Source organism: Podarcis cretensis, assembly GCF_951804945.1.
Source record: "Podarcis cretensis genome assembly, chromosome: 3".
NCBI classification, from domain to species: domain Eukaryota; kingdom Metazoa; phylum Chordata; class Lepidosauria; order Squamata; family Lacertidae; genus Podarcis; species Podarcis cretensis.
This window is the reverse complement of record NC_137172.1, coordinates 18,823,525-18,848,093: the sequence shown is the minus strand read 5'-3', so window position 1 is coordinate 18,848,093 and position 24,569 is coordinate 18,823,525. Positions and strand designations below refer to the sequence as shown.

Below are 24,569 nucleotides of genomic sequence, written 5' to 3'. Positions count from 1 at the left end.
CACCGCAAGCCCAGAGTCAGCCACAACTGGACCTAATGGTCAGGGGTCCTTTTACCTTTAATGTACCGATGGGCACTGGTTTGGATGGCTCTGAGAGAAGATTAGACGAATTTGTGGTGGATAAGGCTGACAATGGCCACTTGCCATTGTGATTGTGTTATAGTTGCAGTGTCAGAGGCATGGAAGGGAAGGGGAGAAGTGGAGTGGAAGTGAGGGAATCTTGTTTGCACTGGGGGGAAAGTCTGCATTGAGGGATGTTCAGCACCCACCAATAGGATCTACATACAGGTCATAGGGTTTTAAGAAGTGGCTTTACACTGAGTCAGAATATTGGTCCATCTAGGTCAATGCTGTCTACACGGACTGGCAGCAGCTCTTTTGAGTTTCCTTGCAGGTGCCCAAGTGCTGTCTATGATAAGCAGCATGTCTGAAGGCACAGAGAGTTGTTGGGTCCACTGGGCAGTGGAAAGTGGCACTGTCTCTGAGGCTGAAGCATCAGAATTTTCACCATAAGGCCTTGCCATGTTCAACAATGTCGTCCCATAAGTCAGACTCCACAATACCTTGGGTTAAGAACTTAATTTGTTCCAGAGGCCCGTTCTTAACCTGAAACTGTTCTTAACCTGAGGTACCACTTTATCTAATGGGGCCGCCTGCTGTTGCTGCGCTGCTGCCGTACAATTTCTGTTCTCGTCCTGAAGCAAAGTTCTTAACCCAAGGTACTATTTCTGGGTTAGCGGAGTCTGTAACTTGAAGTGTCTGTAACCGGAAGCGTCTGTAACCCGAGGTACCACTGTACAGGCATGTAGTGTATGAGCAGCTTAACGCCAACAGATTTCATACCTTCCTCCCATGGATGGGGCAATTCCTTTGCCGTGACCATAGCATGTGGCTCAGCGAGGTATATTCTGTGTGGCAGTGCCAACATTTATCAGACCGCTCATGAAATGGCCTCAGAGATGTCTTGCTTGTACAAAATAGTAATGATTGTTGTAAGCCTGAACTTCAGGTCTAGTGAAATTTGATGGACCTGTTCCCTATTGGAGGGGATGGACAAGTCTGACAATTTCAGTTTCTGATTCTCATTTCTCCAGCTAAAAGTGGGTTCAACGCATTTCCACATCAGTTTGCAATTTGGGGGGGAAGAAAAAAAGAAAAGCCCCAATGAAAACTAGCCAGCATTTCAACATTCTTGCATGCAATTTTTTGGTGTAAACACATTTTTGCAAATTGGTTTTCATTTTCGTATGCAGTTTTCACCAACATGCCTTTTCCTGAAACACTTTACCCTAGCATTTGAATGTTTGTGCACATTCCTTGGCTGCAGAACTGCAGTGAAATTTTTGTAGAAGTGCAAATTTTGAAAGCTGTCTGTGTTTCAGTTTGTGCAATGCTTCAGGTAAAATGAGAATTAAGTAGATTTGCCTTTAAGTGTGAACCAAATTAAAATTCTCCCTCACCTCTGTACTTCGGTGTAGACATGCTCCACCTCTCTGTTTCATTCTACCATTGTCATATAAGAATTCAAATTTTTCCTGTCTCTCAACTCCTTATGGGTCAGATCTAAGACATCAGGCGTGAGGTCTGGTAGCTGTGGGAGGTTTGCCCTGTTTTAGGTCTTAACAGGTTCAGCATGATTTGTCAGCCAGACCCATTGACAGTGATGTCAGGTCCCCAATCAGCTGACTGCCTGTTGCCATGACAGGCATCACATCTGCCGATGGCTCCGATTACTTGTAAACAAGCCAAGATAAATTATTTATGAAGCTGCCATTTCTAGTCCATTAATGAGAAGTGTGCATTTGGAAACCAATAGACGCCCCCTTTGCAGCAACATACGTAAGTTATCACTCTTCCTTCATGTATGGGTGTCCGTTCTAGCGGTGTGTGGGGTGTGTTTGAATGATTCTCATAAAAAAGAGGGAATGCACATGTTTTTACCTTCCACTCTGAAAATAGATTTCATTGTATGTGCATAACTATTTCCGAGCCTATCAGAACTTTTAATATTTCGATTTAAACATGCATATGGCAGATTAACAACTTCTGGCGGGATAGCTCTGTTAGTACGCCTCAGCAAAAATTCCCAGATAGTATTGTGGCATTTTAAAGACTAACAAATTTATTGTGGCGTTTGTGTGAACCATGGCACTTTTCTTCAGATCTATGCCACCCTGAGTGGGGTGTGTGCGTGTGTGTCACAAATCACATACACAGCCAGACACACATGATTAGGGATGGGTAGGAAATGTAAACAGCCAGGTAAGGAGGAAATGAAATGTAGAAAAGCACAGCTGGTGATTGTTAAGTTATTAACAGTCACCATTCACAAAAAGAGCTGTTGACAACACAGATATTACGCATTGGTAAGTCAACTAACACATGCAGTTAACAAGTCAGAATTGCTGATTCACTCTAAATCTGTTAATCTTCTAATGTGTTGATTGGCACAAATTAATAGGGGAAAATATCTCTACAATTATATATTTTAAATTCATGAATCCTCACTAAATATGGCAGTTAGGTACTGCTAAAAGGTAATGTTGATATAAGTTTATTAAAACAGGAGTAACAAACCATATCAGCATTGTGTTACCCATCAGAGTCTGACAGGAATATGTATAATGTCAGAACAGAGAGTTGGGAGTGTTTTCAGCTGAGTGTTTCAGCTACAGCTGAGATATTCCTGCAGTGCAGTTGGTCCTTCGGGATCTGAAGCAGAATTACTAGTTCTTCTGCCTGCTAACCAATGTGATCTGTTTCAATACTGGTAAATGAGCTGTGGTAACAAAGATGTACGTTTCCGACCTCGGTCCAGTATACCTGAAGGAGCGTCTCCACCTCCATCGTTCTGCACGGACACTGAGGTCCAGCGCCGAGGGCCTTCTGGCAGTTCCCTCACTGCGAGAAGCCAAGTTTCAGGGAACCAGGCAGAGGACCTTCTCGCTAGTGGCACCCACCCTGTGGAACACCCTCCCATCAGATGTCAAAGAGAACAATTAAGAAACTTTTAGAAGACATCTGAAGGCAGCCCTGTTTAGGGAAGCTTTTAATGTTTAATAGGTTATTGTATGTTAGTGTTTTGTTGGAAGCCACCCAGAATGGCTGGGGAAACCCAGCCAGATGGATGGGTTGTTATTATTATTATTATTAGTATTATTATTATTATTATTATGTAGTAAGTCCTCAGTGCTCTTTCATGACACGGAAACAGGAAGTACAAATGCCCACCTCTGGAATTTCAAATTTATTTGGGGAATGGGGCGAGCACTTTAGTAACTATACAGTGGTACCTCGGGTTACAGACGCTTCAGGTTACAGACTCCGCTAACCCAGAAATAGTACCTCAGGTTAAGAACTTTGCTTCAGGATGAGAACAGAAATCGTGTGGCGGCGGCAGCGGGAGGCCCCATTAGCTAAAGTGGTACTTCAGGTTAAGAACAGTTTCAGGTTAAGAACGGACCTCCGGAACGAATTAAGTTCTTAACCCGAGGTACCACTGTATTAACACCCCTTTGTTTACATTGTAGAACTGACTTAGGTAACAGTGGTTTTCCTATTTCCAGAGCCGAAGCAATGGAACCTTTTTCTCTGTATGACATCACTGCTGTTGTTTACACCAAATCCACCGAGAGAATTATTTCACCCATGGTTGCTGAACTTTACCACTTAATTATAGCAGTACAATGGGGAGAAGTGAATCGTGAAGGTTTGGCTGGTTTACAGGAGGCAGCGGAGGAATTAGCCAAAGCTACTGGACAGCTTTCCTCTACTGCAAGGAGGTAATAATTATTTTTTTAAAGTTTGTTGTCATTGTTTAGTTGTTTAGTCGTGTCCGACTCTTCATGACCCCATGGACTAGAGCACGCCAGGCACTCCTGTCTTCCACTGCCTCCCGCAGTTTGGTCAAACTCATGCTGGTAGCTTCGAGAACACTGTCCAACCATCTCGTCCTCTGTCGTCCCCTTCTCCTTGTGCCCTCCATCTTTCCCAACATCAGGGTCTTTTCCAGGGAGTCTTCTCTTCTCATGAGGTGGCCAAAGTATTGGAGTCTCTACTACTCACTACTTAAAATAAATCAATCCCTGGAAGCATTGACAAAGCTATCGACAGAGAACTCTAAAAAACTAACTGAGTTGACAACAAGATTGGATGTGAATACAGCTAGTGTTAAATCTAACACAGATTCTATAAATAGATTAATTCAGGAAAATTCAGAAACACGAAAGATTGCAGAAAGTGCAAAAATAACGGCTGAAGAGACAAGGGAAAAGTTCGGGCCTATTATTAAAAAAGTGAATGAGCATGATGCAGCCCTCTCCTTACTGGAACTTCAACGTAAAGAGAAGAACTTAAAACTTAGATTGGTGCCTGAAGGGGAAGGGGACAACCTTGTGAAATTTCTTACAGAGAACATTATAACTTTTTGGCAGGAGGAATGGGAGGAAGAGGATGAATTTGAGATAACATCAGCCTTTCGATTGGGTAGAAAACAGGATAAAAAACCAAGGGATTGTCTAATTACACTGAGATCAAAAGAAGAAAGAGATAAAATATTGAATCTGCATTATCAAAAGGCATTGGTGATCCAAAATTGTCAGATACAGATTTTTAAGGACATCCCCAAATACATTTTAGAGGTGAGAACATATTATAAAAGCCTAGCAGATCTGCTGAAGAAAAACACCATACCATTCAGATGGGAGTTTCCACAAGGATTGTCCTTTAACTTTAAAGGAAGGAAGATTAAAATAAAAACAATTCAGGACAAAGAACAATTTCTGGAGAGATACCTGGAGGATTTGCAGAAAGGAACCGTGGAGGAGAGGGAACCGCCTGATATAGCAAATTTGTCATTTGGACTTTTACCACCACCATCGGAGGAAGAGCAGAAGCTTGGAGCAGTTGGAGGAACAGCTACTTAAATACTTAAATACAAAATGTCTCTGCAACTCCTTAGTTGGAACTGTAACGGTTTGAACCTTCCTCGGAAAAGACGACAGGTTTTTCACATTTTGAAGAAAGAACAATTAGATATAATATGTTTGCAAGAAACCCATATTGCCAGGATACACAGGAAATTACTGATAAATAAGAGACTTGGTCAAGAATTTATCTCATCAGACAAAGTAAAGAAAAGAGGTGTGGTGATCTATGCAAAGGAAAAGTTGGTTCCAAAATTGATATTTAAAGATGAACATGGAAGATACCTGGCAATTGAAATACAAATTCAAGGAGAAAAGATACTAATTGTGGGAGTTTATGCCCCAAATGAAGGGAAGGCCGAATTCTTCAGGAAGTTGCATGAGACATTAGTTGACTTTTTAGATTATAAAATCCTAATGATGGGAGACATGAATGGAGTTGTCTCAACAAACATGGACAAAGCACAGAGACAAGTGATTTCAAAAGAAGGGAGACTACCAAAGATCTTTTTCGAAATGACTGAAACAATGGACTTGATTGATATTTGGAGAACAAAGAATCCTCTAGAGAGAGAGGGAACTTTCTTCTCTGAAGCAAAAATGACATGGACAAGAATAGACCAAATTTGGATTTCTAGCAGTCTGGCGCCAAGAACAAAAAAAGTAGAAATATGTCCAAAAACGTGCTCCGACCATAACGCGGTGAAGATGGAGATGAAACTAACAACAACTGGATCCTTTAGATGGAGAATGAATGACACCCTATTTAAGGATGAAGAGATCCACAAGAAGGCCCTTAAAACATTAAAAGATTACTTTGAGATCAACAGGAAAACAGATGTGGAAAAAAGAATAATCTGGGACGCAAGCAAAGCCGTGATGCGAGGTTTCCTAATTCAACAAAATTCTATAAAGAGGAAGCAACAAAATGAGAAGAAGAAAAATTTTTTAGAAAAAATAAAAGAAGGAGAGAAGAAGTTGAGGTCTAAACCAAAGTCCCATGAGATTTTGAGAGAAATAAAGTTTTATCAGATGCAGTACATGGAGCTTATGAACCAACAAATAGAATGGAAGATAAAGCAAATGAGACAAAGAACTTTTGAATCAGCGGATAAATGTGGGAAACTTCTGTCATGGCAACTGAAAAAAAGGCAGAAAATGAATACTGTAACAAGTCTAGAAATGGATGGAAAAATTATCCACAAACCCAATGAGATCAACAATTGTTTTCAAAGTTTTTTTAAGAAATTGTATGCACAAGGGCCAATCAACGAACAAGAAATAGAAGAATTCATCAGAAAATACGGTCTACCAAAAATTCCAGAACAAAGTAAAAGGATCTTAAATGAGGAAATAACAGAACAAGAAATAGAGGGTGCCATTCAAAACATGAAATTGGGAAAATCACCAGGACCAGACGGCCTGACGGCCAAATACTACAAAATGCTGAAAGAATGGCTGATACAACCATTGAAGGAAGTTTTCAATGAAATTCTGAAGGGGAAAAAGGCACCTGAATCGTGGAAAGAGGCTTTCATCTCACTTATACCGAAAACAGAGACTGAGAAGAACCAGGTTAAAAACTACCGCCCTATATCTTTACTCAATGTGGATTACAAAATTTTTGCAGACATTTTGGCAAAAAGATTGAAAAGAGTGTTAGCAGAAGAGATTCATAAGGACCAAACAGGCTTTCTCCCAGGTAGACATATGTCAGACAATGTGAGAAACATTATAGACATTTTGGAGCTGCTGGACGTTGACATTAACAGGAAAGCAGTTTTGATTTTTGTGGACGCGGAGAAAGCCTTTGACAACATTTGTTGGACCTTTATGAAAAAGAATCTCCAAGGGATGGGGGTAGGCCAAGGTTTTGAAAACGGTATAGGTGCAATATATTCTCAACAAAAGGCCAAATTAATTGTAAATAACGTGGTAACAGAAGAAATACCTATAGAAAAAGGTACACGACAGGGTTGCCCAATATCCCCTTTGCTTTTTATATCAGTCCTGGAGGTTTTGTTAAACATGATCAGAAAGGACCAGTTGGTTAAAGGAGTTCAGGTCGGAGCTAGACATTATAAATTAAGAGCATTTGCAGACGATCTGGTATTGACCTTGCAACAGCCAGACACTAGTACTAAAAGAGTATTAGAACTAATTGAAATATTTGGCCGAGTAGCAGGTTTTAAATTGAATAGACAAAAAACGAAAGTGTTGGAAAAAAATTTAACAATGGAAGAAAGAGAGAGTTTTCAGAATGAAACAGGCTTGGAAATAACAAAAAGGGTAAAATACCTGGGGGTAAACTTAACATCCAAGAATGTGAACTTATTTAAGGATAATTATGAAAAATGTTGGTCAGAAGTTAAAAAGGATCTGGAAATATGGTCAAGGTTGAAACTCTCCTTGTTAGGTCGAATCGCTACTATTAAGATGAATGTACTGCCTAGAATGTTGTTCTTATTCCAGACGTTGCAGATCGTGGACAAGATGGACTGTTTCAAGAAGTGGCAGAAAGACATATCAAAATTTGTCTGGCAGGGCAAAAAGCCCAGAATTAAATTTAAGATTTTAACTGACGCAAAGGATACAGGGGGGTTTGCCCTGCCGGACTTAAGACTTTATTATGAATCAGCAGCTTTCTGCTGGTTGAAACACTGGCTACTTCTTGAGAACGCTGACATTTTGGATCTGGAAGGGTATGACAATAGTTTTGGCTGGCATGCATAATTATGGTACGACAAGGTAAAGGTGTATAAAAGTTTTAAAAACCATATTGTAAGGAAAGCATTGTATAACGTTTGGATTAGATATAAAGATTTGTTGGAAAGTAAAACCCCTAGGTGGGTGTCACCAATGGAAGCTAGGGAAGTAAAAAAGCTTAATATGGATTCTAAATGGCCAAAATATCATGAGATTTTAGAATATGATGGCGAAAGGGTGAAACTTCAGAGTTATGAGAAACTAAAGCCTATGGTTCGAGATTGGTTGCACTACCATCAGATAAATGAGACGTTCAAACAGGACAGGAAAATAGGATTTCAGAAAGAGAAGTCAAAATTAGAAACAGAATTGCTGGAACCCAATACTAAGAACTTATCAAAAATGTATAACTTGCTGCTAAAATGGAATACACAGGATGAAATGGTGAAATCAGCTATGATCAAATGGGCACAAGATATCGGTCATGATATCATGTTTGCTGACTGGGAACAGTTATGGACCACCGGTATTAAATTTACTGCATGTAATGCCTTAAAGGAAAATATTATGAAAATGATTTACCGGTGGTACATGACCCCAGTCAAGCTTGCAAAAATATATCATTTGCCTAGTAATAAGTGTTGGAAATGTAATGAGACTGAAGGCACTTTCTACCACCTCTGGTGGACCTGCCCAAAGGTTAAAGCTTTCTGGGAAATGATCTATAATGAAATTAAGAAGGTCCTTAAGTGGACTTTTCCTAAGAAACCAGAGGCTTTCCTCTTGGGCATGGTGGGCCAAGTGGTGTCAAGGAAGGATAGGATTTTCTTTATGTATGCCACTACAGCAGCAAGAATTCTACTGGCAAAGTATTGGAAGATGCAAGAATTACCTACTCTGGAAGAATGGCAAACAAAGGTGATTGACTTTATGGGACTGGCCGAGATGACGGGCAGAATCCGGGACCAAGGGAAAGAGACAGTGGAAGAGGACTGGAAGAAATTCAAAATATATCTTAAAAATAATTGCAAAATTGAGGAATGTTAAGATGTCAGGGGGTAAGAAGTAAAGAATTGCAGCAGTAAATAAAAAACTTAAGAAATTTTTTATGAAAGGGAATTAAGACAATGGACCTAAGGGTTGCTAAAGAATTATTAAATAAGGATGCAGGGATGGGGAGGTATGGGGAAGTCAAAGAAAAAAGGGTATGAACCGATGAGCTTGAAGTTATACTGTTTTATATTGTTCTTTATTATTTGTGTGGAAAATTAATAAAAATTATTATAAAAAAACAACAACAAAGTATTGGAGTCTCAGCTTCAGGATCTGTCCTTCCAGTGAGCACTCAGGGCTGATTTCCTTCAGAATGGATCAGTTTGATCTTCTTGCAGTCCATGGGACTCTCAAGAGTCTCCTCCAGCACCATAATTCAAAAGCATAATTTTAATTCAAAAGCATTTTTAAATGTAAAATAGTTCAATTTGAAATTTGGGCTCAAACCAACCAGCTAGCCATCCAAATTCCCTCATATATTAAGTCAGGGACTAGGCTTGCCAAGTTGTCCTGCAGGGCCATCAACAGATGGGTAGAAAGAATAGGATTTTGAGAGACCCAAGACCAGCAGTGGCTCCAGTCTTTTAAAGTTCATTTAAAAAAAAAAGTCAGTTGGCCATTTCTGAAGAAAGTTAGCATGCAAATTGTGGAGGTAGCTCTCATGATTCAGCACTCATTAGGCATTGCTAAGGACACCTAATCCATCACTGTTGCTAAGCCATCAGAGGAAGCAATGCTGGCTCAGGAAGGGGCCCTCCAGTGCTATTTTTCTAGAAAAAGAGTTATTGAGCTGAGTCCAATACACCCTAGGACCCTCGTACTCTCCTGGTATGCCCCATGGAGGACCTTACAGTCCGCAAATAATAATGTTAACTTGTGGGTGAACATATCAGACGACACAGCGATTCTTCAAACAGCTCTTGTTAATTCGCAGGCCGGAACAGAACTGAACTGAAGGGTTCAGCCAGCCTGCTTATATAGAGCTCCAATACAAAGCAACTGTAACAACTGTCTGTAACTATCCAATCACTGAGCGTCACTTTCAATCCCTTATTTGCATATGTGGACCTGAGTGAAAACTATCTACAGTATCCCCCTGCTGGCCCAGGGTGAGAACTTCAGTACATAACAAATAACATCTTGGAGGTCCCGGGCCTCAAGGAGGTTAGACTGGCCTCCACCAGAGCCAAGGCCTTTTCGGCCGTGGCCCCAACCTGGTGGAATGCTCTGCCACAAGAGACCAGGGCCCTGTGGGATCTGATATCTTTCTGCAGGGCCTGCAAGATGGAGCTGTTCCACCAGGCCTTTAGTCAGGGTTCAGTCTGACTCCCCCTCTCTCCTTATAAGAACTTGTATGAAAGTGCCCCCCCTTTTCTCACAGGCTCATATAAGATCAGTACAAACAGTTAGGCTGGTGAGCATTTAAGGTCCCCAACCCTAATCTGCAGGTTGCCATCTGATTGGATTTCACTTTGATTCTGATTTGATTTTAGGATGTATTTTAATTGCTTGCCTGGTTTTATGTATTTGATGTTAGCCCGGTTTTGATGTCTGAGCCCGGTTTTGGCTGGGGAGGGCGGGGTAGAAATAATAATAATATTTATTATTATTATTAATATTATTATTATTACAGTCATACCTCGGATTGAATGTGCTTCGGGATGAGCGCATTTGAGTTGCGCTCCGCGGCAACCCGGAAGTAATGGAGCGTGTTACTTCCAGGTTTCGCCACTTGCGCATGCGCACACGCTCAAAATGACGTAACGCGCATGCGCAGAAGGGGCAAAAAGTGATGCGTGCATGCGCAGACATGCTGTTGCTAGTTACGTTTGCTTCTAGATGTGAACAGGGCTCCGGAACAGAACCCGTTCGCATCTAGAGGTACCACTGTATTGTTATTATTATTACTATTATTATCTTTTGCCTGATTCTAGGCTGGCTGAAGAATCCGATGATGAGGTGCTAAAGCGGGAAATGGCACCGGCAGCGGAATCTCTCCTGATCTCTGGGGAAAACATCTTCCTGGTTTCTCAGAAGCTTCTCATTCAACCTGATGCTGAGAACTGCCTAGAGGAGCTGGCTGCATCTGCAAAAAGGATCCTTGTGGAAACCATAAAAGTACGACAAACGTATTTCCAGTGTGTTTAAACACAAACGGGCTCACTCACCCGTTTGTGTTTAAGCATACTTCCAGTGATGCTTTCTTCGCCAGTTAATTGCGACAAACTGCTGGCTGCAACCTCAGGCTTCTTCTATATGGAGTCATACGCCTCCCTAGGCCTTCTTCCTGAGTCAGTGGGGAGTTGGGGGCAAGCCTTGCAGTATCCCAAGAGAGGCTGGTCCCTGCTTGGTGCAGGGCACCGTAACTGGTGGACCATGCTGCTCATCATGCACTGTGAATTTGTATTTATATTACTACAGAGTGCAGCAGACCCTCCAAGTGTCCCTGTTTTCCAGAATCTGATTTGATCCCAGAATGTCTCACTTTTCCTTAGGACGTCCCTATATTCATCAGAGAAATGTTGGAGGGTATGGAGTTATCCGACCCCCTAGCCAAGGAGATAAGTAACTATACAACCTTTAGAAGACATCTGAAGGTAGCCCTGTATAGCGAAGCTTTTAAATGGTTGGTTATGTTTTTATATACATTGGAAACTGCCTAGAGTGGCTGGGGCAACCCCATCAGATTGGCAGGGTATACCATATTTTTCACTCTATAAGACGCGCCAGACCACAAGGCGCACTTAGTTTTTGGAGGAGGAAAACAAGAAAAAAAATATTCTGAATCTCAGAAGCCAGAACAGCAAGAGAGATCACTGCGCAGTGGAAGCAGCAATCCCTCTTGCTGTTCTGGCTTCTGAGATAGCTGTGCAGCCTGCATTCGCTCCATAAGACGCACACACATTTCCCCTTACTTTTTAGGAGGGAAAAAGTGAGTCTTATAGAGCAAAAAATACAGTATATACAATAAAATTATTGTTATTATTTTTATGGAGTAGGACGTCCCTGTTTTCATCAGATAAATGTTGGAGGGTATGCTACAGTCATCATTCATGTTGCTCATGACGGGCAGGCGAGTGGTGGCGGCAGCAACATGACAGGGGGAACATGGCAAGGCCTCCCTACCTGCTTGCTCACTTCACCTATTGTTGTCACACTGAGGTTCACCTGGCCACCTAGTGGTGGCCATGCAAACTACAGCATGACGACTTTTTTCTTGCAATAATATTATATAGGTAATATATGAAAATGAAATCTCATCTCTGGAACATTAGGAGAGTTTAGGGGAATCTTTTTCACATTCCCTTCTGAGCAACCTTCTGGGCACCATGCATGCTGCTGGTGGGCGGGGCCAGATGCAAAAATGGGTGGAGCAATGGATGTAATTTTTCCCTTTGTACAGCAGCTAGTTTCTGCACCCACTCACACACCCCTCTCTTTTCTTCATCCAGGCAAGCAAGAGGCATTATCTGAGTTTAAGGACACATTCTATCTGGGCCAAAGCACTCAAGGTACTAAGCAGGACCAATGAGGCATGTGGCCTGCATAGAAAGAGGAGCTTGGAAGGTTGCATCCAGCTTCTGGGCTTGAGGTTCCCCATCCCTGCATTTAGGATAATGACACTCTTGTTGTTGTTTAGTCATTTAGTCGTGTCCGACTCTTCGTGACCCCCTGGACCAGAGCACACCAGGCACTCCTGTCTTCCACTGCCTCCCGCAGTTTGGTCAAACTCATGCTGGTAGCTTTGAGAACACTGTCCAACCATTTCATCCTCTGCTGTCCCCTTCTCCTTGTGCCCTCCATCTTTCCCAGAATCAGGGTCTTTTCCTGGGAGTCTTCTCTTCTCATGAGGTAGCCAAAGTCTTGGAGCCTCAGCTTCAGGATCTGTCCTTCCAGTGAGCACTCAGGGCTGATTTCCTTCAGAATGGATCGGTTTGATCTTCTTGCAGTCCATGGGACTCTCAAGAGTCTCCTCCAGCACCATAATTCAAAAGCATGACACTATAAGAGTTGCCAAATAGATTATTGCAACTATGCTGACCTTTTAAAATTTATTTTTCTTTTTATTTTAATCCTGACCTTCATAAAATGAGATGACAGCACAGGAGAGCTGCTAATATACCTGTGCTTTTAACATTATAGCTAATATTTATACATCAACATTCTCAAAATGCAGATGGTGTTTAATCTCGCTCACCCAAGATGATTATTCCAATGCAATTAAAAAATAATAATACATACGTTCTTAATTAATTTACTAGGTCCTCCAAGCAGAAGATGATGCCCTGGTTAGGAAGATAATTCAAGCTGGCCACTGGCTTTTCAACTGTCTCCTTGTACTGGAACCTGCTGAAGACGTATCCGCAATGCTGGTCACTTTCCGCAGCTTTTCGGAGGCTTTGTTGCTGCTGACCAAATTGACAGAAAGACTTCTTTGGGATCTGAAAGAATCTTGTCGGAAGCACTTGGCTCAAACCCTACAGCTCCTTAAAAACTGCATTCCGATGCTGTACACAGCAAAACTCAGCAGCTTAAAGCATCCTGGTGATGAGCAAGTGGAAGTCTCGAAAAGCTATATTTTTGGCTTGGCAAGAAGCACGGTGAAGGAATTGATCTCCCAGCTGAGGAACAAGGTGGGAACAAAAAAACTACATGAAAGAACCGGGCTCTTTCCTCACCACTTGCACAATGTTTTGAGCCTACTGTCCAGACCTCAGTCTAACGAGGGTGAGATAAGCTTCATTGTAGAATCATTAGTATTCTACTGCATGCTGTTAGCTGACTCATCAAGAGGACCTGTGAAGCTCAATCTGGTCCAGCACTGCCATCGCCTCCTGAAGTTCAGAAAGATGATTGCCACAAATGAGCGCACATTGGAGGGTTTCCCAGTGGAAAACCAGAGAGGGGGTAGTATAGAAGAGAAATGTTCTGCCATGAGAGCAGAGATGGAAAATCTTGATCAAGCAGTACGTACTGCTGTTCTCTATCAAGTTCTGGACAATTTTGTGGAGACCAAAGGACCCATGAAGAGGTTGGTGGAAGCTGCCATGCAACCATGTTCTCCTGCTGAAAATGGAGGATTCTTAAGAAAACTGAAGCCTCTCACTACTGAATTCTTCAACCATTCCAACCAGATGCTCAAAGCGACAAATTTTGTTCTAGTCACCTGCACCGAAAGGAAAACCATTCAAAGCATCGAAGGCTGTGTAGACCATCTGAGTAGACTTCTTGCCACTGTGCCTGCCCTCCTCAGTGAAATGAGCCACCCTTCAGGTCGTAAGGGTGCACCCGAAAAATTGCACTTCCTGTGTCAGACGTGGTTGAGCACAACCGAAAGCCTGCTGATGTGTTTGGACAAAGTAATTGATCTGCGTGAATTTCTCGAATTATGTCTGCAGGACATGGTGGAGCACAAAACAAGGAGTGAAAAGGCCTTAGAGGAGCAGCAATCTGGAGAGTTTTCTCAGCACGCATCCAGTCTTTCCAAAAGAGCTGTGCAAGTTGTTGAGTTTATCAGCAGACATCTGGACAGAGCCAGAGATCCCATTTTCCGGAATGGACTGCTGGTTCTAATTAAGCAACTGGAAAATGCCATACCGCAGGTGAAGGTTGCTGCAGATCAGTGTCTGGCAAGAATGGCTAGTCTGCAAGCCAAAGATGAATATTCAAAGAGGGCAAAAGATTTGATGGAGGCTGCTTGCAGTGTCAGACTGGGACTGGATGAGTGCAATCAGCCAGATATTCTCAGCCCACTTCGGGTGGGTGTTCGAAGTGGCGTTATTTTCAAAGATGTTCCAGATTGTTTCACTCCCCAGGACCTTATAGAGCTTGACACACAAAGCACCACGAAGCAAAGTAGTTCAAACAATTCAGAATTACTGGAAGAGCTCTCAGGCAGCTCTATCCCTGTCTACAGTTCTTCCCCCCCAAATCCTAGTGGCAGTGATTTATTTTCTGAAGGTGCAAGTGGAAAGATGGATATGCACACTCTGATCAGCGAGATCCTAGCAGCTACAAAGACACACAATGTCACAAGTCTGAACAGCGCTTGCTCTGACTTATTGGAGCTTTCCAGTTGTTGGGTTGATGCTGCTAAAGAGGCCTTGCAGGTTTCTAAGCTGCCTGTGTCAGAGGAACTGTTGCAATACAGAGAAATAGTGACATTAATCCCTTGTCTTGTTAGCTTAGCCAGAGAGGTAGACTCAAACTCTATTCCTTGCACAGAGACACTTCAGCAAACAGCAGTTTTGCTCTCGGAGAGAATTGATGCAATTAAGCAAGGTCTGACCGTTGTTGCAAGTTCTTGGTACAGCCTGGCTAGGCAGTTAATTTGCGTCCGATCCTCTCCCGAATTTTCTGACAATGCTAAAGTGTTAGGCGAGATCATGGAGATTTTACAAGCTGTTGTTCAGCTGGCTGGCAAAGCCACTCGTATAGAACACGACGAGGGGCTCCCTGAGCTTCCCAGACTTCACGAAACTTTTCTGCGAGTTCAAGCTAAATTAATTTGTGTGCAAGCCAGGACAAAACTCTTGCTTGAAAAGGCGCTGGCTGTTAATCAGCCCCGCTCCAGCAACAAAGCTGAGCTGGAGACAATGGATGCCCATTGCCTCTTGTGGTCTGTCACCATCCAAGCATTCCTAAACTCTGTAGACCAGTTTATAGGAAGAGACGTATTGTCCTTAACTGAGTTGCGAGACAAAACAAAGCACCTGCCCTGCTTGCAGAGGAACCTGGCAGCAGTATCAGAAAGTTCCCTTCGGATACAGGAAGCAAGCAGGCTGTCGCTTCTATCATGTGCTGAACACAGCACTAAGCACGAGGTTACAGCACTAAAGGAGCAGATGAAAATACTGACATACTCCCTGCTTGGAGTTGCTGATGTTCTGACTGCCTCCCCGCTGCCTGCCCCCAATTTGTCGGTTCGTTTTGAGCTTCTCCAAAGGGAACTTGCCATAACAGCCAAAGTCCTTCTGCTTCAGATGAGTGTGATCAATGGAGAATACTTGAGTTGCATCCGAAACATCATCAGCCGAACCCAGCCTTTGCCACGTGGCAGTGAAGGCGACAGGGTCGAAATAGACAAGGAGGCCTTTGAGAAAAATGCGGATGAGCTCCGGGCAAATATCCAGATGGTCAAAAAGACCATCGGTGATGCTCTGGAGAGCCTTTCTTCTGAGGAACTGAGAGGGAACTTGCTCTCCACAGCGGACCACCTTCTGCTCCTCACCGATGAAGTGATCAGGAGAGCTGGGGAACTCCAAAGCCAGCTAGACAAGGAGCATCTTCTCGGAGACAGTGTTTTATACGAGTGGTCTGCTACAGCGGCTTATCTTGTGAAACAGCTTCAGTCCGCAAAGGGTGCAAGTGAAGCAGCTGTGGAGCACGTGAGGAGGTGCTTGCAAAACAAGGAGGGGCACATGCCTTCCAGCCAATCTGTCTGTCAGCTGCAACCCCCTTTACAGAAAGAACTGGGTAGTGCAAAGGACCAGAGTCCTGGGACACCAAAGCACAAAGCCACTAAGACTGGGCAAGGCCTGTTGCTTGCTAGGGACGTTACCAAAACGGTAAGATGGTTCATATCTCCAATAGCTCTTTAGCAGTTATTGAGGATGTGCTTTGCCAGCGATACCACTGTTTTCTCACCAGTTACATCAGGATACGGTGAGAGGAGTAGAGCTGCTCCAACTTACTGCAAGATCTTTTCTGAAAAATCCATTCTTTTAGCCTCACCAGTTTCCCTTATGGGAAGTGGGTTTTGGAGCAAACAAATGTGGGTTTTGTATTTGGGGGCTCAGAAGCTATCTCCACCTTTCCCTCAGCAATTTACTAGCCCTTCAGCCTATCGTGCTTCTCTTCTGTGACAAGTGTGTTTTGTGAATCCAACTACATCCACAGGCCACATGTTCCCCACCTTGGGATAATGTACCCTTCCCCAACTCCAGATTGCTGCCTGGCTGGCCATGCTGGCTGAGGCTGATGGATTAACATACAAAACATCTGGAGCACCAGGTTGGGAGGGAGCTGGCTTAGGGAGACAAACATGCAGAACTGGCCAAGCATTTGCTTGGTAAAAAATACCCCCACACTGCTATTTCTTGCAATAGCAGAAGAATAAACTTGCTGCTGGGGTCTGAAGAGCAACAGGTCATTTTTTCCCCCCAACCCACAAAAGAACCTCATTGCAGCAAATCACAAATATGACTATGCCTTCTGGGCCCATATCCAAGCAGAGGCCCCTCTTTACTTGTATGTCACTGAAGAAGACTGTAAAAGTCAAAACACAGAATCGTTACCCTCAGAATACAGTTTTTTTTGTGCAGTGAATTATATTCATACCTTGTATCTCATTGACGTGTGGCTACATACTCCCTTTGGTAATACCAATGTTTATACAGTGGTACCTCGGGTTAAGAACTTAATTCGTTCCGGAGGTCTGTTCTTAACCAGAAACTGTTCTTAACCTGAGACACCACTTCAGCTAATGGGGCCTCCTGCTGCTGTCGCTGCGCAATTTCTGTTCTCATCCTGAAGCAAAGTTCTTAACCCGAGGTACTATTTCTGGGTTAGCAGTCTGTAACCTGAAGCGTCTGTAACCTGAAGCGTCTGTAACCTGAGGTACCACTCTATATGCTTGACTATCTAGCTATAAGATTGTCCTGTATATTATATAGAAATGCGTTTTATTTATTGAGTACCTGGATTTCATTCTTTGCATTTTATCAAGAGGACACGCCGTATATTCTCTAGGCTGGAATTTCCTCTTTTGCTTTCTCCATCAGCCCCAGGAAGATTCGCAAAGTGGTTTGGAGCCCAGTCACTCTGAACGCAGCTTGAGAGCCAGCCCTGCTACCTCGCCGGGAGACTCTGAGAAGTCGGGGCACGACGGCTGTCCAATTGCACAAGTCACGCAGCAGATGACAACTCAGATGTCCTACATGGCCAAGTTTCTAAAAAGGAAGGGGCCAATCGCGGTACTTCCCCATTAATGTTTTTTCTTTCGGGAAAGAAGACCAGGGCAAAAGCTCAGAAGGCCACCATATTGTTCCTTCTCAACAGACTCTGCCCTTTCTAATTTCTCTACAGTGCTGCCTTTGTTATTCTGCTGTGCAAACTCCTGGAGAAACTTCACCTATTCAATAAATATGCCAAGCTGGCTTTCAGGGTGCTCATCTGTGCCTTTTGTTTTGCTTTCCTTTGCTGTCTTCTGGCTGATTATGCCTTTCAGATGCCTATACCTCTGAAAGGTCACTCTGCCTTGTCATTCTGGACAACACTGTCCTTAACCTCAGCTGAAATGTTTAAATAGTCCACACTCCCCTCCACATAGAAAACTGTTCTATTAGGAAGAATACTCCAACCTAGCCTTTCTCCTTAACCTGCTGCCTTTCCAGATGTGGTGTGGGGAGGTTTGGAGCATCCAGATGTTGTTGAACTACACATCCCACCAGCCCTAGACATTGACCATGCTTGCTAGAGCCAATGGGAGTTGTAGTTCAGCAACATCCAGAGGACCAAGGGTTCCCCACTCCCGTTTCCAGATGCAGGGAGCTTTTAAAAATGCTATTATTCCTCAGCTGCAGGTTATAGACACTGTCTGCCTGTTCTGAGTTATTTGGATAAAGAGTGTGAATGTATTAGTGGGTATCTGAACTGATTTTGTGTTGTGGGGTTTTCTTTTGGAACTGCTTCCCATTTAGACCAAGGAACAACTCATTTCCTGCGCCGCACAGATAATTTCTGGAGGGGAAGCCCTGGTAAAGTTTGCCGGCATCATTGCAAAGAACTGCCTAGACGAAAGATGTGTGACCGAACTGCTGTATGCCATGGAGCAAACCAAGACCATTAGCTACCAGCTTAGCATCGTTTCCAGGTAACTGGCTCTTTCAGAACATGCTCTCTGATTCTTCCCATAGGATAACATGCTTTGCATTTTATCCTTGGCACAATTTATTGCTAGGGGAGAGATTTATTGCATATGTCTCTGTGTAGGGCTGAGGAACCTGTGGCCCTCCAGATGTTCATAGCCTCCAGATCTCCTTAGTTGCCTGCCCCGCGGGGAGCTGGGAAGATGATGGTCTGGACTGGAGGGCAAAAGGTTCCAAGCCCCCTTCTAGTGGATGAGGGAGGGAGTTGCAGCAGTGAACACACTTACTATGAGTTTGTTCTTGTGAACAGGATTGGTTGAGCACTTCAGTGCTGGCTTTTCAGCACTGGTACCCAGGAAAGGTGAATAATCTTTCTTTAGTCAATTTAAAAGTTTGGGTTTTTTTATCACCCTTGATCCTTATGTTTACTGGGATGGTTGGCAATGGATGATATGAACTAGCCTTATCAGGGTAGAATTACAACAATACAGTATTACATAAATAAAAGAGTAATCAATAGAACACCCCAAAAACATCCCTAGAGGGTTTAGATCAGGAAAGCAATGCATGAGTAGGGCTCAACACCTCTTCCTCCAGCCACAGAAGTCCCATGTCACACCTTAGGTGCACTGCATAATGCTTTCTCTCTGTACTTCCAAGGGTAAATGCATCAACAGGTAAAAGCAGGTCATCTGCCGAGCACCTTGTGAGAAATGCACAGAATCTAATCCAGGTGGCTCTTCAGATGTTAAAGGCTGCAGAAGTGGCTTGCGTCAAAGTGAGTAACCTTTTATTTACATACAAAGCAGGGGTTTGGGGGTCCTTACATTAAAAAGACTATGTGGGAGAGGGGAATGAAACTCTTCCCTCATTTTACCTTGTTGCTTCAAGGCAGGAGTGGCTAGAGTCTAGACCCTTTTGGTTCACATGGACTACATTCACCCTTGGGCCAGTCATTTTAAACTGGTTTAGATGAACCCATGGTTTCAAGTTGGCTTTAGTCACCAATTCAAATTAACCACATTTTGTCAGTTGTGGCAATGCAACAAGCTTGTGGCTAAGCAAAAGTGGAAGCTTCTGGACCCCTCACAGCTGTGCCAGATGAGAGAGGAGTGAAGTGTGCGAACTCAAGGTTTGCTTTGGCCTTTCACATCACATTGAACTAAGTATTGATCTTGGGATTTGACATACTAGGAAAGTGAGCATTTTCTCACTCATCTCTTTTGTCAACCACCCTGAGATTGTGAATTGTTTTGCTTGCATCTGCTTAATTCTAAAGCCCCCATTTCCTGAATGTATTAGTTTCACTTTCAAACAGCATTACTCTTTCCTTGCTTCGCTTTTCTGCAGGGTTTGCGTCAACCAGCCCCCAATTCAGAAGAAGTCAATGTAGTTGCATTTTGCAGCAGGTGGAGGAAAAGTCTGTGGTGGCACAGGGCCAAGGAAGCTTTAAATTCAGACAGAGATGAACTGGGACTTCGCAAAAAGGGATCGTGGACCGAACCCACATTCACATCCATGACCCAAGAACTATCAGCTCCTTAGTCAGAACTGCTCTAAATCTAAATGCTTTGCTGTTTCTGGCCAGAAGCAGGTTACTGACATTGGTTGTGCTCCAACTTGTGGAAAGAGACATCACACACAGAATAATTTAGTCTGCCCATTATAGTTGCTGTGGACGTAGTACCCAAGTTCAATACACAAATGTACTTGCCACTATGGTCACAATTATTTACATGCTTAGCTGTTGCCTATCCTCAAAGTTGCAACTCTGCCCTTGTCTTTCAATATGCCTATCTTTGTTTCAGATGGCTTCAACTTCACTACCATTTACCCCCCCCCCCCCAATGTCAGGTAGTAGAAAGAATACCAAAGTTGGGAGACATGGGTTCAAACCCCTGCTTGGCCATGACTCTCACTGTATCTCAGGCTAACGTACCACACAGGGTTATTGTGGGTAGGAGGAAATGACCAGGCAGTCCAACAAGTATATACACCTTAGGAGGGAAGGGGAAGAAAGTAGATAAAATCTACAATGCAGATTTCCCAGCCTTTTAGCAGTCCATGAAAAGTCAAGAGATTTTCACTCTTTTTTAATTTGTTAAAAATGTCAGACACATGAGTATATGTTACTGTCATTACATATCAATACAAAAAAGCAATACAAATTAAGCAGTTGAATACAAAAATACATTGAATACATGAACACCACAATGTGCCAGCACTAAATGAGAATAATGTATACATGAAAAAAGTAAATACATTTTTACACATACAACTTATGAATTTTCTACTTAGAAATGTTTTAGCTGTGTCCTTTGCAAGTTCTTCTATATACAGCATAGAATAAAATACTTTAAAAATGCTTCAGTTCCTCAATATGTAATACAGTATCTTTTAGGCTATGAGTATCAATTCATGAATAAAAAATGATGCTGTGTCATCGCTCAGAAAAGATCAATTCTTTTTGAATTTTACTTAGCAAGTTGGACTTGATAGATCAGATAATTGTCATTTTAAATAGTGTCTCTCACAGTAATGTACATTATATTGCTTGAACCTATACAATCTTACAAAAGTGGCAAACATTCTCTAAATGTTGATTTTGAAAAGACACATTACACATATACAAGTCTTCAAATTGAATCCTTAATGATTATTTACAATGAAAGTGCTTATTTCAGATCTAACATGATATACCTATTTTTATTTTTAAAAAACAGATCAATGATTAGTCTCCCTGAAATGTGAAAATTATATAGAAAATACCAACTTGGCAAACACTATAGCATACTGTGTTACGGCATGTGGTTCTGAAAATAGCAGCCCAAATGTATTTCTGGTTATAATTTAAAAATAAATAAAGCATAGAGGTAAATCAGTTACAAAACTGCAGAAACCTGCATTATTCACAATGGTAAAAAGTCTTCATAAACACACAGCTAACAAAAAGGTGAAGCTGTTGGGTCAAAAGTCTTGAAAACATCTTTCAGTGATTTGTCATCGGATTCCCCATTTGGATCACTCTCTGACGTTTGACTGATTTGCCCAGGCTGCCTTACAGGCCTCTGATCACTGTACTGTGGTCTGATTAACCCAGACAAAGCCTGGATGGGAAGGTTGTGTACTGCTGGAGCAGCACTGGAGTGTTTAGCCTGAGATTTACTGCCCACTTTATCTGGAATGGCTTCTCCAGATGTTTCCAGGCATTTTTCTATGTGCAGGGATGTTTTTTGAGGCAACTGTTCTTCTGAGAGCGTAGCTTCATTTTGGCCAGCATTTTTCAAAATACCCTTTTTCAGGTTCTCTCCATTCTCCCCTGAATTAACTGGAGAGGGGTCTGATGGAGTGTGATTTCTTGGATCATACAAGCTAATGCCACTTAATAACGAGCTAGGGGTGCCCAGTTTAGCAGTGGCAGATGATAGCTTAGGTGCATATGGGGGTAACGCATCCGAATCAGAATGAAAGGCTGCAGCTTCTGAGGACTGTGATGTACCAGTGCTGGATTTGGCTAACCTGGGGTCAGTCTTTGGAGGCAAAAAGTCCTTCACTACTGCATGGTGAGAGTCTGTACTGGATGGTCTGTGGAGCCTGGGATCAATTGTTTTCTGCAAGCGAGGGTCTCCCAATTTGCTTGTGCTACCAGGATGAGAATCTGAAGAGTGGTCCAAAGAGACACTTCTGTTTGCTAAATGTGTACTATTTTTTGCTTTTGCTGCTAATCTTGGGTCAGATGGTATTGTACTTGGGATGGGATCACTTTTGATATTCCGTAATTGATTAAATCGTTGGTCAGCTATAAGTGGAGGAAGGGGTAAGTTGATTGAAGATACTGGGTCTGGTTTCGGCAAAGGTACTGGGAGTAAGTCTTCAGGAGCCCATACAATATGCTTAGCAAAGTTGGGTTTGCTCAGAACAATGTCCATTTTAATATGGCTGAATTGCCTAAGCTGAGATCTTGGATCCCGTAGTGTTACTCCAGGCAGAGGTTCCAATGGTATTAAGAAAGCTCTCTCTCTCAGCTCCCGTTCTCCATCCTCTTCTTCCTCCTCTAATCCTTTTTGCACAGTCTTGACACCAGGGTTTGCTCCACTAGCAGATGAACTAGCATGACTGCTTTCGCTGCTCTTTAAAATTCTAGGATCTCGTGCAAGTCTTGGGTCCAAGGTTCCTGACTCTGATGGTTTTCTAGCATTTGATCTTGAAGCTGATCTTAGCCTGGGATCAACAGCTTGGCTTCCTTGACCTCGATCTTTAGCAAGTCTTGGGTCAGTAGGCATAACACGAAGCTGCTGGTCTGCTGCCTGCTGCTGCTGTTTCCTTAATGTCTCACTTTGTTTCTTTAAGGTCTTTAATATTGATTTAACACTGCTTCCTTCTTCCTCTTCGCTACTGGAGTACCAGTTTACATTATCATCTAGAAAAAGACAAGACACCATACAAATTTCAGTAGCCATAGTATATATTTTCTATCCTAAGGTAAACAAAACAGAATTTCCCAAATAGTGTTGGGAATTCTTTTTAATAAAACCAGATTATGTAAAAGAAAGGAATTCTAATTTCCTATTAGGATGACAAATATGATAGTAAGTGAGTGGGGAAAATTATTTAACCATAGTCTGTTGCCATCTCTTAGCTTATGTCAGCGATATTTATTTTATTTATTAAATATGTATATTGCCCTTCATCTGAATATCATAGGTTCACAACATAAAAATGCAAAATGAGAACACAAAATACGTAATAAAAACAAGAACAAAAACAAAGCAATAACACTCTTCCCACAAACGCCTTTAAAGGGATAAAGAATGTTAATTAGCCAAAAGCCTGTTTAAAGAGAAACATTTTTGCCTGGTACCTAAAGATATGAAATGAAGGCACCAGGCAAGCCTCTCTGGGGAAAGCATTCCATAAACTGCAGAAAAGTGAATGCAGAAAAGGCCCATTCTCATGCTGCCACTCTCTGGACCTCTCATGGAGGAGGCACACAAAGAAGGACCTCAGATGATGATTGAAGGGTCTGGTTCAGTTCATATGGAGAGAGGCTGTCCTTAAGGTATTGTGGTCCAGAGTCAGTCCATAGAATCATAGAATTATGAAGTTGGAAAGTAGCACGAGGGTCAACCAACCCCTGAAATGCAGAAATCTTTTGCCCAACATGAGGCTTGAACCTGAGATTAACAGTCTCATGATCCACTGATTTGAGCTATGCTTCTCATTTAATGCTTTATCAAAGCCAGCACTTTGAATATGCTCAAACCCTCTTGCCCCAATGAGGAATCTGGCCACCAAATTCTGCACTAGCTGAAGTTTCTGAATCATCTTCAGAGGCAACCCTACATATAACACATTGCAGTAATCTAACTCTAGTCACTCGCCTTTCAGATCTAAGTTTAGCTCAGTGCTACACTGCTTGGATGAGAATGAAGTCTGGATACTGGGACAGAATAATCTAGCTCAGACATGTTACTGGGAGAGGGAAACTACTGCCTCCTTCTATAGCAGGTTCAGGAAGAAATGTCTGTACGACTGAACTTATAATTCACCTCTCCGTATCACTCTCAGTTCCATTTTACAGAGCAAAACATAAGCTCTGCTAAGGATTGAATGCACCTTCATTTCTTTGTTCTCATGAACTTCTGCCATTTCTGTCAATATGTACCTTTTCCTTTTATACCAACTATTTACATAATCAAAATTCTTCTTGGCTGCTGAAACTGGAACAAGAATTTCATTTAGCAGTTATAGGTTTTGCAGAATACAGACGCCTCCTTCTGCAGAGGGCCTACAATATGTTGTAAGCAGCCCAGAGTGGCTGGGGAAAGGCAGCCAGATGGGTAGGGTATAAATAATAAAATTATGATGATGATGATAATGATGATGATGATGAAGAAGAAGCAACTCTGTTACTGTGAGTTTTGCAGGTGGGTGGATAAACTGACTCATCTCCATAATGGAATCAGCCCCAGTACCCCTTCCTTGGATCAAACTGGATTCTTCAATGTGTGAAAGC

General features: G+C 42.5%; 2 protein-coding genes across 4 annotated transcripts in view; one reads left to right on the top strand and one right to left on the bottom strand.

Moving 5' to 3' along the window:
- The first annotated feature begins 1,191 nt into the window (after positions 1 to 1,191).
- Positions 1,192 to 20,513, top strand: LOC307211663 (uncharacterized protein). Of its 3 annotated transcripts, none has more exons than XM_079968465.1 (8): positions 1,192 to 1,399; positions 3,567 to 3,782; positions 10,619 to 10,802; positions 12,947 to 16,252; positions 17,468 to 17,659; positions 18,386 to 18,558; positions 19,214 to 19,331; positions 19,904 to 20,513. In XM_079968465.1, the coding sequence occupies exons 2-8, from the start codon at positions 3,577 to 3,579 to the stop codon at positions 20,096 to 20,098; spliced, it is 4,374 nt and encodes a 1,457-aa protein (XP_079824591.1). In that variant the 5' UTR covers positions 1,192 to 1,399; positions 3,567 to 3,576; the 3' UTR covers positions 20,099 to 20,513. The 3 variants fall into 3 exon arrangements, with proteins under 3 accessions (XP_079824591.1, XP_079824590.1, XP_079824592.1); XM_079968464.1 differs by lacking the exon at positions 1,192 to 1,399 and adding an exon at positions 1,407 to 1,839; XM_079968466.1 differs by lacking the exon at positions 1,192 to 1,399 and having other exon boundaries at positions 3,287 to 3,782; positions 18,419 to 18,558.
- A 117-nt stretch (positions 20,514 to 20,630) lies between these two features.
- Positions 20,631 to 24,569, bottom strand: part of ZC3H6 (zinc finger CCCH-type containing 6) — a 30,077-nt gene continuing 26,138 nt past the window's right edge. Inside the window, exon 12 of the mRNA XM_079968498.1 lies at positions 20,631 to 22,973. Within this exon, the coding sequence (XP_079824624.1) occupies positions 21,496 to 22,973 (1,478 nt within the window). The 3' untranslated portion in view covers positions 20,631 to 21,495. The remainder of the gene's footprint in view (positions 22,974 to 24,569) is intronic.